Genomic DNA, 12,509 nt, shown 5'->3' with positions numbered 1-12,509 from the left:
GTTTAAATACAGGCTTTTGTACCTAATAAAGTTGTTCATCTACCTTAATCCTAGTATAGATCTATGTGGTGGCAACATTTTGCAACATACTAATTTGCTCCTCTAACCTTTCTCATCCAAAAAACTCTTATTAAAGCATCATTCAGGCCGAAGGTCATAGCTTGTCATTTAATTTCATGTTATTCTTTCTAAGGGCACTACACAGCTTTCCTGTGTCTCTGATCCATTCTTGGGCACTATGGGATTGTGGACTATCATTAATACTCTAAGGCAACTATTTTTCACCTCCAGATTTCCTAATATGTGCAGATCTGGGATGCATAGAACTCTGATCCCAGCTACTGTGTGGGCTCTCATCTCCTCCCTGTGAGGACCTCTTGGGAAAAAATGTGAGTGTGAAGGGTAACTTACAATTTTCTCTGCTTGCACAGCTTCTTTTCCCGTTTAGTAGCTGGAAGAAGATCATCAAAATGGGTGACTTAGGAACTGAAGTGCAGAAAGAAGACAAAACACTTGACAACATGAGCTAACAAGAATTTAGACACAAAGAGGAACTGGAGAACAACAGCTCTGAAAGAAGCTCTAGTGCCTCCATCAAACCTGCAGCCAGGACCAGGAAAGAGCGCTGGACTAAAGCGGATGTCTCATTGGCCAACTAAGAGATGTTTTAACAACATCTGGAGGATCAGAACCAGGATCAGTCAAATTAATCCTGGATCCAACAGCCTGGAATGCAGTTCAGCCCAGCCATGCAAGTCTGTGCCCAGCAAGCCGCTCAATATCAAATCTTAGAGCATTACTGTAAGCAGCATTCTCCAAGGGTCTGCTCTTTTGTGGAGCTGAGCAGTCTCCATTCCTGACATCTTGCAGCAGATGCTGAACACCTCACTTCTTAGGTATTCTGCTGGCCCTCATTGCTGAAGGGTCTGAGCACCTCACAACCTTTCCTTTACTGTCCCTCCCACACTCCTGTAGATCAGGCAGTGCTATTATCCCCATTTTACAGACGGTGAACCGAGGCCCAGAGAGACTAAGGGCCAGATTTTGAAAGTATTCAGACCCCCAGTGGAATTTTCAGAAGCACTTCAGCACTTACCTCCCCTTGAAACCAATGGGAGTTAAGTGCTTTCAAAAATCCCACTAGGCACTTCTCTGCATCTTTAAGCACGTAAATAATGTTAACAATCTGTCCTTAAGTGCCATGCCCAAGGTCACGCAGGAAGTCTGTGCACCAGCAGGAAAACGAACCTTAGGCTATCTCCCTGACCAGCAGACCATCCTTCCTCTCACAGGATCAGCCATAAGCTGGGCAAAGGTCACTTGTCCAAGATTAGTACCACCGCTGCGTTGGGTTTTTCTCTCTCTCTAGAGCATGGGGTCACACTCATCCTTTGTACAAATCCAATGAACCGAGTGGAATTCCACAAAGGATGAATTTGACCCAGGGTTTCCTTTAAAGAGTCATTTGATCTCATCTCATCTCAGACAACAGGTAGGTATACAAGCTCTGACCTTCAGATGGGAGGTTAGGGTCCCTGTATCCCATTGCCCTAAATGATCACAATGGCCGGACAGGTGGATGCCAGTAGCAGAAGACAGATCAGTATTGCCAGACTTTGCTTTGAAACCATTGGCACCATGCTTAGCATACAGCGCCTCCTGTCTGCGACCTCTTGGAATGACACTCTGGGCCAAATCAGTGCAACTTTATTCAGCTGCTGCAAAACACAACCAAAGCACGGCCAAAACCCACCGTAGCAGGAGTCCACTCTGGCACTAAGCTCGTTAATTACCAACATCTCCTAGTCAAACCAGCCTGGGGAGATCCTTAATGGCTCCGCACCACTGCAAGACAATGGATGAAATGCATCCCTGGAGAATCTCCATGGCCTTGGAGGTGGATTTGCCCCATTGCGCACAGGTGCTGAACTGAGAGATGAAGTGGCAGAACACAGATTCAGGAGGGAGATGTGATACTGAATGCGAGGGCTCTGGGCCACTTCGGAGATGCATGTGCCCTCCCTGCATTAGAAGGCAAATGATGAATGAATCGCAGAGTTGTGAACGTCAGAGATGGCAAAGCACATCGAGTCCACAGCCTCTGCCAGAGGGGGAGTTGGCTACGAAGGGGAAGTTTTAATCTCAGTATAAACTTTATTGCTGAGCTAAGCTCCACTGACCAACCACCACCAATCAAATGCCAGCCAGATATAGATCCTTTGCTGGAGGAGAACAGAGACAGAGGCAGGTCCTGGCTGCTTGTGACTATTGAGCTGCAGTGGTTAAATTCTTTTGCATAAGGCCTGTTCAGCGACAGAGCAAGTATGCTTGGCAAGGCAGGACTATGAGCCTGTCATCGGGGTCCCATGCACACACAGAGCATCTCAATTTCAAAATAAGACTTCTTAGTGTCTTGCTTTCCTACGAACCCACCACAGCAAAGTGCTTTTCAGATTTCTCCGCATCCCCAAGGCTTTGAAGCTTTTCCTTCTACAGCCTGCAGTTAGCTGGAGAGGGAACCCCGAACCCTCCTGTTGGCTCTCTCCGTGTAAGAAGCCAGGGATTACAACCCCGTGATCAGTGGTTCCTTGCCTCTGTTCCCACTGGCTCCTAGACAGCACAACTTCTGAAGAGGATGTGCTACCAGGGACTGCCCCATCAACCACCCCCAAAAACCTTCCACAGCGTGGATGAGTAAAAGTTGCAAGCCCACACGCAGGCTGTATTAACTTTCCCTGGTTACATATGGCAGGGGTTAGAATCTGGAGGGGTCCAGGCAGATCCCCACCATCCATCTTCCTCCCTACTCCATTCCAGCTCTATAGAGCTCTAGCTCTGTGTAGGGGATTGCGCTAGGTGAAGGAGGAAGAAGGCTGCAAGCCACAGAGGTGGGCACTGCCTGCAAGCACCAGCTTCCTGCCACCCACCATTTCACTAGCAGGAGTTGCATGCACAAAGCAGTACTTGCTATGCACATGGCGAGGTCGGGGCAAGTGACTCCCTCAAGAACTTTGTGTATCAGAGAATTGGCAGCAGAAGCTCACTCTCCACAGAGTGCGGGTGGCAGACACTTAATGCCTAGATCCAGCCTTCCTCACATGCCCAGGAGAGAAACGCGAGCCCAGGCACCTGCTTTAGGACATCGGGCTCAGCTTGATTCGGAGGGGTGGGGGTGGGGAAATCATCTCTGCAATACTGAATGGCAGCAAAACCATTATGCTCAGGCAAACCGCTCATCACAGTTAACTCCTGAGTAGGAGAGCAGGCACCATGCCCAGCCCACACTGGGACTGCAGGGAGATACGTAGCTATCTGGCACAGGCAAGCAGACTGAGCAATGGAACATTTCCTCATGCTGAAGATGCCCCTGATTCAAGATTGAGGGAGAAGGTCTTACTGGAACGTTGACACTTCATGCACATGCTCACAAGGGCCCCCAGCACCATCAGTGAGGCCGCAGCCCAGAGCAGCTCCGCTTGGTTCATTGCTCCGCTGAGGTCCGGCCTGAAACACACGCAGCAGAGGAGACAAACATTAACCGAACTGTCAGCGCTTGACAGCAGTGTCAGCCAGATGCACGTCTGTGGCTGGGAGGGTTTAAGCACAAGCAAGACCTATTTCACACCTGCTCAACAAGCCTCTCACAGAGCGAAATACTTCCCTCCCTTTACCCACAGAGCCAAAAGTGCTTTTCAAAGGGGGTCAAAGTGTCGTCATTAAATTGTGTAGAAGTTGCTTTTTCTTATTCCCCTTTCCCTGATCTTCGTGGTTAGATTGTGAGGTCCTCGGAGCAGGGACTCTCCTTAAGCATTTGGAAAGTATCTAGCATACAGTGGTGCTACCTCAAGTCATTCAAAATAATCATTCCCATTTCACACATGGGGAAACTGAGGCACAGGGTGGGAAAGTGACTGGCCCAAGATCACCCAGGAGGTCAGTGACAAAGCCAGGAAGAAAATCTGGGTTTCCTGACTCCCAAGGCAACTCCCGATCCACTAAGCCATACGCCCCCCCCAATAATTTTATTAATTAAAAAACATCCAGGAGAGACTACAATAGAGGGCAGGTAGGGTTTCCTAGCATGACAGACCTACACATTAGGCCATCCAGTCCTTCCCCCTGTTAATGCAAGTTTGTTCTCTGTGCTATATTCTCCAATATTTTTTCTGCATTTAAATGGCTCAAACCATTGGGCCTCCACTGCTCCTCCAACCCCTTAAAGCGCCTCGACAACAAATATTTCTCACTAGTCCTCCTGGATTTTCTTTTGCTTGGATTTCAGCCGTAAAAATGTGAAGTGTTACGTATATTACCCAGGACTAGAGAAAACAGAAGGCCTGATCTCCCCTGCCTTGACCTCTGTGAAGCGGGTGTAAAGTGCTACCAAATCAGAGCTCTCCATACTCACCACTGGTATCCTTTTACAGGCACTTTGCACAGGTGAAGGTTGGAAAAAACACACCCAAGATGGCCCCATTACCACAGCATTCAAGCACTTCACAATCTTTAATGTATCTTCACGAGCCTTTCTGTGGGGTAGGGCAGTGCTACTATTCCCCGCTGTACAGATGGGGAACTGAGGCACAGAAAGATTAACTGAAGACCTAACATCAAATGGGGAGGCTGTAGTAAAGAAAGAATTGAGCCCAAGTCATCTGATTCCGTAAGATAGGACTCTGCCACTGGGCCATCCATGCTCTCATGGGAACTCGGCCTTGGGTGAAGTTAAGGAAAGGACTGTCCAGTACTTTAGGCCGATGATCACCTGGAGACAATGATGCTTTCCCTCTGCCAGCAGCACCCGGATGTCAGAAAGAACAGTAGGAGCTGCAGCAGGTGTGCAAGGATTACTAGTAACCTCTACCCGTTAGAGCACAGTTTATTGGCAGACAGTCTGTGTTCAGCACACAGGTCCTGGCAAAGCCATCTGACTTTCCAAGCATGTTCACAATGACTTTAAGGCCAGCATGTCATTACAGATGACAATATTAATCCACATCAGTTTGGAATCCTCTCGGCTCATCTAGGATTGGATTAAAGCTCCCTGAATTCACTACAAAAGCATCTTTCACTGACAGTTTCCACATAGATTCATAGACTCTAGGACTGGCAGGGACCTTGAGAGGTCATTGAGTCCAGTCCCCTGCCCTCACGGCAGGACCAAATACTGTCTAGACCATCCCTGATAGACATTTATCTAACCTACTCTTAAATATCTCCAGAGATGGATATTCCACAACCTCCCTAGGCAATTTATTCCTGTGTTTAACTACCCTGACAGTAGTAGACATCCCTCTCTCCACCCTCTCCTCAGTTCTTTTCACCTTTGTAGAGAACCTTGTGACATTTGCATGGGTACTGAAACGATTCTATGGCCGCAGTGTGTGGAAACCAGTCCTGCCACAGCTGCCTTCCGGGGTATGGCCAGGCCCTTGCTTTTTGTACATCTCTGTCCTACGCGCACACATGCACAAGGGAGGATAGCTTCCTGCAATCCCTTTTCCTAGGATTGACAAGGTGGGCAAGGTATTCCCTTTTATTGAACCAACTTCTCTTGGTGAGAGACACAAGCTTTTTCCCCTCGGACTGCAAGTCATGGCTGGAGCTGGTGACTTTCTGGAAGTTCTCCTAAGCAATACCCAAAGTTAGGGTAAAAACTAAGTCAGGGATATAAACCCTCATTCTTCAGGGCATAAGCAAATCATCAGCTCCCCAGGCTTAGGAAGAAACATCTCGTTTCAGAATCATAGCTCACGCTTAGAACTAGGAGGTGCTAAGCACTCCGGCTGCTCATGAGCAAACACCTTAAACATTTACTTACTCTTATAAACATGAGTAGCCCAATGGCACTGGCAGAGAGGATCCTGGACTAATTCGACCATTAGTACGATGCTGCATTGGAATACTCTTCTCACATTCTGTACTTATCTATATGCACTCAGACAGACAGAGAAAAATATGTCCCTCAGTTTTCTCCATGCATGGTCCAAAGTATTCCCTGTTGCAGACTGCAGCCATTCAGGCAATTACAGTAGAGTTTTAATTTTTTTTAAAATAAAGGTTCTACATGGTGCAGTTAAAATCTCTGCTCCCTGCAGCGGGCAGGGAGCTATTTAGGCTCAAAGGGCTGTGACTGTCCTTTGGCGAGGCCAGCATTTGCCCCCACAGGAAGGAATGGGAGTTGGGGTATCTCAGGAACAAGATTTTAAATCAGTAACTACACTAGCTGACTGTTAGAAGAACTGCAGAAGGAGAGCACTCCCGCCACGGAACTCGTGCGAACACTGTTGTCCTTGCAGTATATCGTCTTCTCCTTCCACGGGAACCCATAGCCCAGTGTCTCTTGTTGAGGTTTGTGCAGGAAACAGCCCTTGTGAGGAAACAGCTACTGTGAGCCATCAACCGCACTCTGCCGAAGCCCTGAGGACTCCCCCTTCTTTATACTCCCAGCCACCGACACCCCAACCTCATTGTATTCAATTCTCTTCACTTGTGTGTGCATCCATGTAATTTCTAGCTTATTCCTCTCTGTGTTGTACAGACTGCCATTGGCCACCCCAGAGGTGGCTACATTGCTCTGGTGCTACAGGTACTTAGCCTGTGAAGCGCTTCAGGATGCGAGTTACTATAGAAGCATAAGATGTGACCATTAATGAGGCCTGCAGAATACAATGAAACTTCTAGGCCCTGGTCCTACTGATTCAAAGGGGGGAAAACCTCCCATTGGCATCAAGTGGTACAGGATCAAGCCCTTGGTCTAAAGACATTTTTGGTATTTAGCAAGGTTACAGGTTAGCAAAATTCATCTCCCGACAGGCTATTGCTGTCAAAACTCAATAATTCCACCACCACAAGATGTTAAGAACAGCTTTTTCTTACAAGACCCTCTCTCTGAATCCCTGAAATTTCCCACTTTTGCAGTGTCAGAAACTGTTTGTGGACATAAAATCCTTCTAGAAAGCTGAGCCCCAACAGTCCGGTGATGCTACATTCAGTTATAATTCATTCAATCCAAGCCCAGACAGAGGCAATTTGCACTCCTCAAATAGGGGTGGAATTGGTCTAAAAACTAACAAAACACCCCAAATCAGAAAAAAAAAGTCCTCAGACCAGATAAATGCATTATAAAAGCCCACTGGATTGCCTGCAGCATGACCAGGTTCATGACTGTGCAAGGATGGAAGGGGTAATCTGACTCTTGGAATCTCCATGTCAAGCAGACATCACATGAGCTGCTGGGAACATGACCATGAGGGAGCAAGCGCGTATGATGACTGTCTGTCTGTAGTGCGTTAGTCCCAGAGTGCAGAGATGCTGAAACACACAAGCCTCTCTCTCTTTAAAGATCTAATGGAAGAAGTTGACAAAAGGATTTACAACCCGGCAGAGTGAGGCCGGTAACATTTGCTCGGCCTTTGAGGAAAATGAACCAATGGGATGTCTTTCTGAAAGGTTGAACTCTTCCTTCTCCGGCTGTCTTTGGGAAATGGGTGGGAAGGGTCAACATGCTCCAGCAGCCATGTTTTTGTCAGGGTTTCCAACACACCACAGATCAGGGGATTTCAGAGCAGAGAGAGTTCTGGGGTGGGATCATTTAGAAGATGAGGGCCATTTGCAAAATTCAAGTGTGAATAGAAAACAGGATTCCCTGTAGTTTAGGGGCGGCTCAGCTCCTTCTCTAGAACTAAGTCTGAGAGAGCTCTGCAGGTTTGGCCCATTTTAAAGTTTCTCAGGCTTCTCTTTGATCTGTCACCTGTCCTCACACAAACAAGGAGACCTCTGTAAGTATTAGGTAGCTGGAGCCATTAATAGTCACTGTGCTATAATGCTTAGATTTAAACATTGTAAGAGGCTGAAGAAGAATAAGCAACCGTCTGTGAGTCACACACTGCATGATAGTTCCTGGAAGAATGTCTTATCATAAATGCTTATTCCATTCAGCACAGCAAGTAGTAGGGTGGATAAACTACTAGTATTTTCCAGTCCTTATCACCCCTGTGAGGATTACACATACACTTCAGAGCAGGGCACGCACCAACAGCAGCCTGGGGACTCTCTTTTTTTCAAATAAAGGGGTGTTCTGCACAAACAAAGATGTTATTTTAATGGAGATGAAATAGGGAAGTTTTCAAGTGTCCTTCAGTCTATACCAGCTAGGTCCTGTGATCTGGACTGCTCTGGTTAAAGGTGTCTCAGCAGTTGGACATTACAACCTGATCCTATAATTAAGTCCAAGCAGAGAACTGCGAAACCATTTCGGTTGCCAACCCTCCAGGATTGTCCTGCAGTCTCCAGGAAGTAAAGATTAATTTTTAATTAAAGATTGTGTCATGTGATGAAAATTCCAGGAATATGTTCAACAAAAATTGGCAACCCTAGAAATCATTATAGTGAAGCCAGCAGGGCTCTGTGAAGGCACCATATTTGTCCTGATTGCAAGATAAGGGCTGAAATTGATACCTGAGGGAGTTTATAAATCTCATCCATAAAACATGTACTTGTGCCTAAGAGTCCCGTGTAAGCAGAGGGTCATCCACGTCTTCCCCCTCCCACCATTTTAGATTATGGTTATGACAGGAGCAGCCACTTGTATAACCCATACTGCTTTTAAATAAAATGTGAAGAATTAAGATGGTTTGGTGATTTGCTGGAATAAAAAAAATCAAATGGGTGGCTGATTGAGAAGCGTTCCTCCAGGAATGATAGCACACATACTAAGGCTATGTCTAACATGAGGCACACTTTACTGGTACAGGAGTTCTGGTATACTACCATGGCAAAGCGCTCCTTGTGTGGATGCAGCTGTGCCAGCATAACTGCACTTCGTACTGATATAGTAAAAATCACCCTTCTCCCTGCCCCCTGAGAGAATTACACTGCACTGGTAAAAGCTGGTGTAACTGTTTTGCTGGTGTAACGGTCTATGTCTGGGACTTCTGGCGACTGCTCTGTTGGTCTTGGATCAGCCCTGACTGACAGCCATGCTGGCAGCCATGCTGGCAGCAGCCTGTAGCATAGACAAATCCTTCCTAAACAGATGCAGTCCTCATGCCAACTCAGTAGCTTCTAATAGTCCCAGAGAAAGACCCTTCCCTTTTGCCCTCATCTATGCTACTTCCCCAGGAATTCGAACCGATTTTAAAAACTGTCAAAGCCCTAGGATAGGCCAGGTTCCAGCGACTGCAACTGTTTTTATAATCCGTTTATAGTTAAACCTTCAAAGCCAGTTACAGAAAGCAATCGGGCTGCCAGAACTTGGTCCACACCAGTTCCAACCAGTTTTAAAATCAATTTGAGTTTTGGGGAAAGTCTCAGCAGCAAAGATAAGGCCTTCATGTGTATTTGTGCAGCACTCGACACAATGGGGCCCCAATCCTGACTGACCCACTACCGTGACACAAACAGCAACAGTGTCAAGGAAAACAGACTAAAGTCAGCTCACTTCCCAAATGGAAACCGAAGGAGTTGCAGCCACTTAAACTAGAGCTGCATTTTGCTCATGTGTTTTCCAGATAGCCCTGGACAGATGTTCAAGTAGACACATTTGTATTTTGTGCCAAGAGAGGAGTGGATGCATGTTAGCTGTAGATGGAACAATAAAGATAAATAGTCCCTTCCAACTCTCCATTTTTATGATTCTATAAACATTTGAATTGGTAAATTATGACTTTCACACAGATTTTTAGCTAACTGATTCGGATGGATTACATGACAATCATGTGATTTGCTGTTTTGTTTCGTGTTTTTAAGTAGGCAACCACACACACCCCAATCCACCCACACTACCTCCTCCTGGAAAAAGAGTTGCCTGAATCTACACGTATTTCAAAGGATATCAGTAAATGACCTGCTACTGACATATTGTGTTCCATTTGGGTGCATGTTACATATGCCCACTGTAGTTGTCTGTCTCTGTCTATATGCAATCAATTCAGGTTAAATGCAACACTTTAGTGCTTATATGGCCCTTTATAGCCATTCACCTTAGCTCATCCTACAAAGTTTATTTTGCACAAAAGCCTGAAACTGTAAACTTTGTAGAAATGTACAGGAAAACATCCTGCCTGAATTCCTAGGATGCTTTGTGTCTCCAATCTGGCAGACAAAGGTATAAACAAGATCCAGTGGCTGAAAGATGAAGCTAGACAAAAAGGAAAAAAGGGGCAACTTTGTAACAGTGAGGTGATTATTCACTGTAGCAATTGACTGAGGGTTGTGACGAATTCTCTATCATTGGAAATTTTAAAATCAAGAGGGGACTTGTTTTAAAAAAAATACGCTCTAGAGCAAGCAGGAATTAATCAAGGAAGTCCTAGGGCCTGTGTAATACAGGAGGTCAGACTAGATTATCACAATGATCCCTTCTCGTTTTACATTCTGTCAATCTTATGTTTTGAGCATCAGGATTGAATTCAGAGCTAGGCAAAACAAAGAGGAGACAATGGCTCTGCCTCTCAGACTTACAATGTTAAGGCCACAATCCTGCAATGTGTAGGTGCATCGTGGGACCATCACGATGCCCCATGAAAGTCAATGGGGAGCCATCCTCTGCTCACTTAGATCCCATTGCAGGATCAGGGGTAAGGGGTCTGATTCTGAAAGCAACTGATTGCTGAGGAGTGTTTGCTGTTTAACCCCACTGAAGTCAGTGGGCGTAAGCACTGAGCTGGTAGTAAGTGTTTGCAAAGTGGTTTAAAAAATTAGAATAATTTACCCAGAAGGAACCCAGCACTGCACGTAAATTACATATTGTGGATGTCAGTCGTGGAATGGTCCACGCAAGGATAAAATGACATAGCACAGGAGAGAGCTAGAGTAAACGCAGAAGCTGCATAGAAAGAGTTAAAGAAGGAATCAGATAGCAGGTGAAATCAAACAGAATGACAAAGAGCCTCCCGTTATCAACTAGTTAATTCCTTAGCATCTTGTAAAGTGCTTTGACAGCCCCAGAAGATCCTAAGGAAAAGTCTACCACCTTCTGCACTGGAGATTGCACACTTATGTAAGAAAATATCTGATAACTACCCATTACTTGTCAAGACACATGCGACACTGAAGCCATGCTGCATGGTTACTCATCACCACAGCTCCTGGGAGGGACTCGCTGTTTGGAATGGCAATATTAGCGTGTATATGGAATAAAATACTTCTATTAACTGTTCTGAGACAGAATGTGTCACAAAATTCTTTAATTATCCCAGATTTTGCTAACCTCTCTGGGGCATAGCTCAATAACCTAGATTTCAAGAACACTTTACCCCTGTCCTGATCTTAAGAACAACTTGGCACAAAGAGGGTTTTATTTTTTTCTAACCAGAACTGCTAGATATTCCAAGGCATCTGTATGCGGGAAAATTCAAACACATACAAGCCATGAAACAGGAGGAAACCCAAGATAGTGTAATTACAGCTCAGACTTTTCATAGAGCTGGACTTCTGTAGGGAAAACATGGCAGACAGCTGGAGCCCTGAAGTCAGGAGTCGTACGCAGAAAGCTACGGTCCGATTGCAGGAGAGGGCAGCTAGAAAAGCCTAGCATGTAACTTATATACAGGACCCTACAAAACCTAGGGCTCACTGCAGATTTTAATATAAAGGGCATAATAAAAATCAACAGCCAGGATCAATCAGCAGGAAGATAGGGAGGGATATGAAGCCACTTTTATGGTCTGACTCAAATGCCGTGGAAGGAGCTGGTAGGAGTCTAATGTCTTTTGGAGCAAGCTCTTTGTGTGAGTAAAATGCTGCTGGGGGAAGTATATTTTGGTACCTTCTTCGCATGGTGGAGCACATAAATTAGCTGATGGACCTTCCACTGGTACGCCCACCACAAGGAGCCACATACAACAGAAGGACAGCAGCCCAGCTACAGTCCTTCTTGACAGGGATAAGCCAAAGCTCCAAGTGTCCTTTCCTTCCCAAATCATTGCTGAATTAGGGCCCAACCCAAAGCTCATTGAAGTCAAGGGGAAGACTCCCACCGACTCCAGTGGACTTTGGAGCAGGCCCTACCCACTCCCAGCCAAAGCCCCTTCCCAACCCATCTCACCTGTAGCATCAGCCAGTTCTTTGCTGCTTCCCCATTCTCCTCTATCTCCCCTCACAGAAGCAACCAGCAATACTGGAACAGGTTCCTCGTCGGGACTGTAAGCAGGTCTCTGGTTTCCTGTCACCATGTGAATCACTAAACCCGACATCCGTTGCTGTGCTGGACAACCCCCTTTGGCTGATGAAGAAATCGGCACACAGTTTGACACACTCGTCTCAGCTGGCTCTCACTCAAACACTTCACTTCATGTTCATTAGGTGGGGAGAAGGAGACTCAACAAGCCACACTAAATACACCTATTGCCAGAGCTTGTTTCTACACTGAAATAGTGCTGCAAAAATTGTCTTTTGCCTCTAAACAAATCAGTGCCAGCAAGTTATTTCTCCTTGGTCAGCAAGTCAGTACCAGGAATTAATAGCTACACAATTAGTCACAATTGTTATTTTTCATATTACAAATA

General features: G+C 45.9%; 1 protein-coding gene across 3 annotated transcripts in view; it reads right to left on the bottom strand.

Moving 5' to 3' along the window:
- The window catches only part of LAT2 (linker for activation of T cells family member 2), a 37,527-nt gene extending 25,338 nt beyond the window's left edge, over positions 1-12,189 (bottom strand). For all 3 annotated transcript variants that reach the window (XM_032786956.2, XM_032786957.2, XM_032786958.2), the window contains exons 1-3: positions 12,050-12,189; positions 3,398-3,504; positions 412-451 (exon numbers count right to left, since the gene is read on the bottom strand). In XM_032786956.2, the coding sequence (XP_032642847.1) occupies positions 412-451; positions 3,398-3,485 (128 nt within the window). In that variant the 5' untranslated portion in view covers positions 3,486-3,504; positions 12,050-12,189. The remainder of the gene's footprint in view (positions 1-411; positions 452-3,397; positions 3,505-12,049) is intronic.
- Between the last annotated feature and the right edge of the window lie 320 nt (positions 12,190-12,509).

This window comes from Chelonoidis abingdonii, chromosome 20 (assembly GCF_003597395.2).
Source record: "Chelonoidis abingdonii isolate Lonesome George chromosome 20, CheloAbing_2.0, whole genome shotgun sequence".
Classification (NCBI taxonomy): Eukaryota; Metazoa; Chordata; order Testudines; family Testudinidae; genus Chelonoidis; species Chelonoidis abingdonii.
Note: the sequence above shows the minus strand (reverse complement) of the source record. Positions and strands in the feature narration are given on the sequence as shown.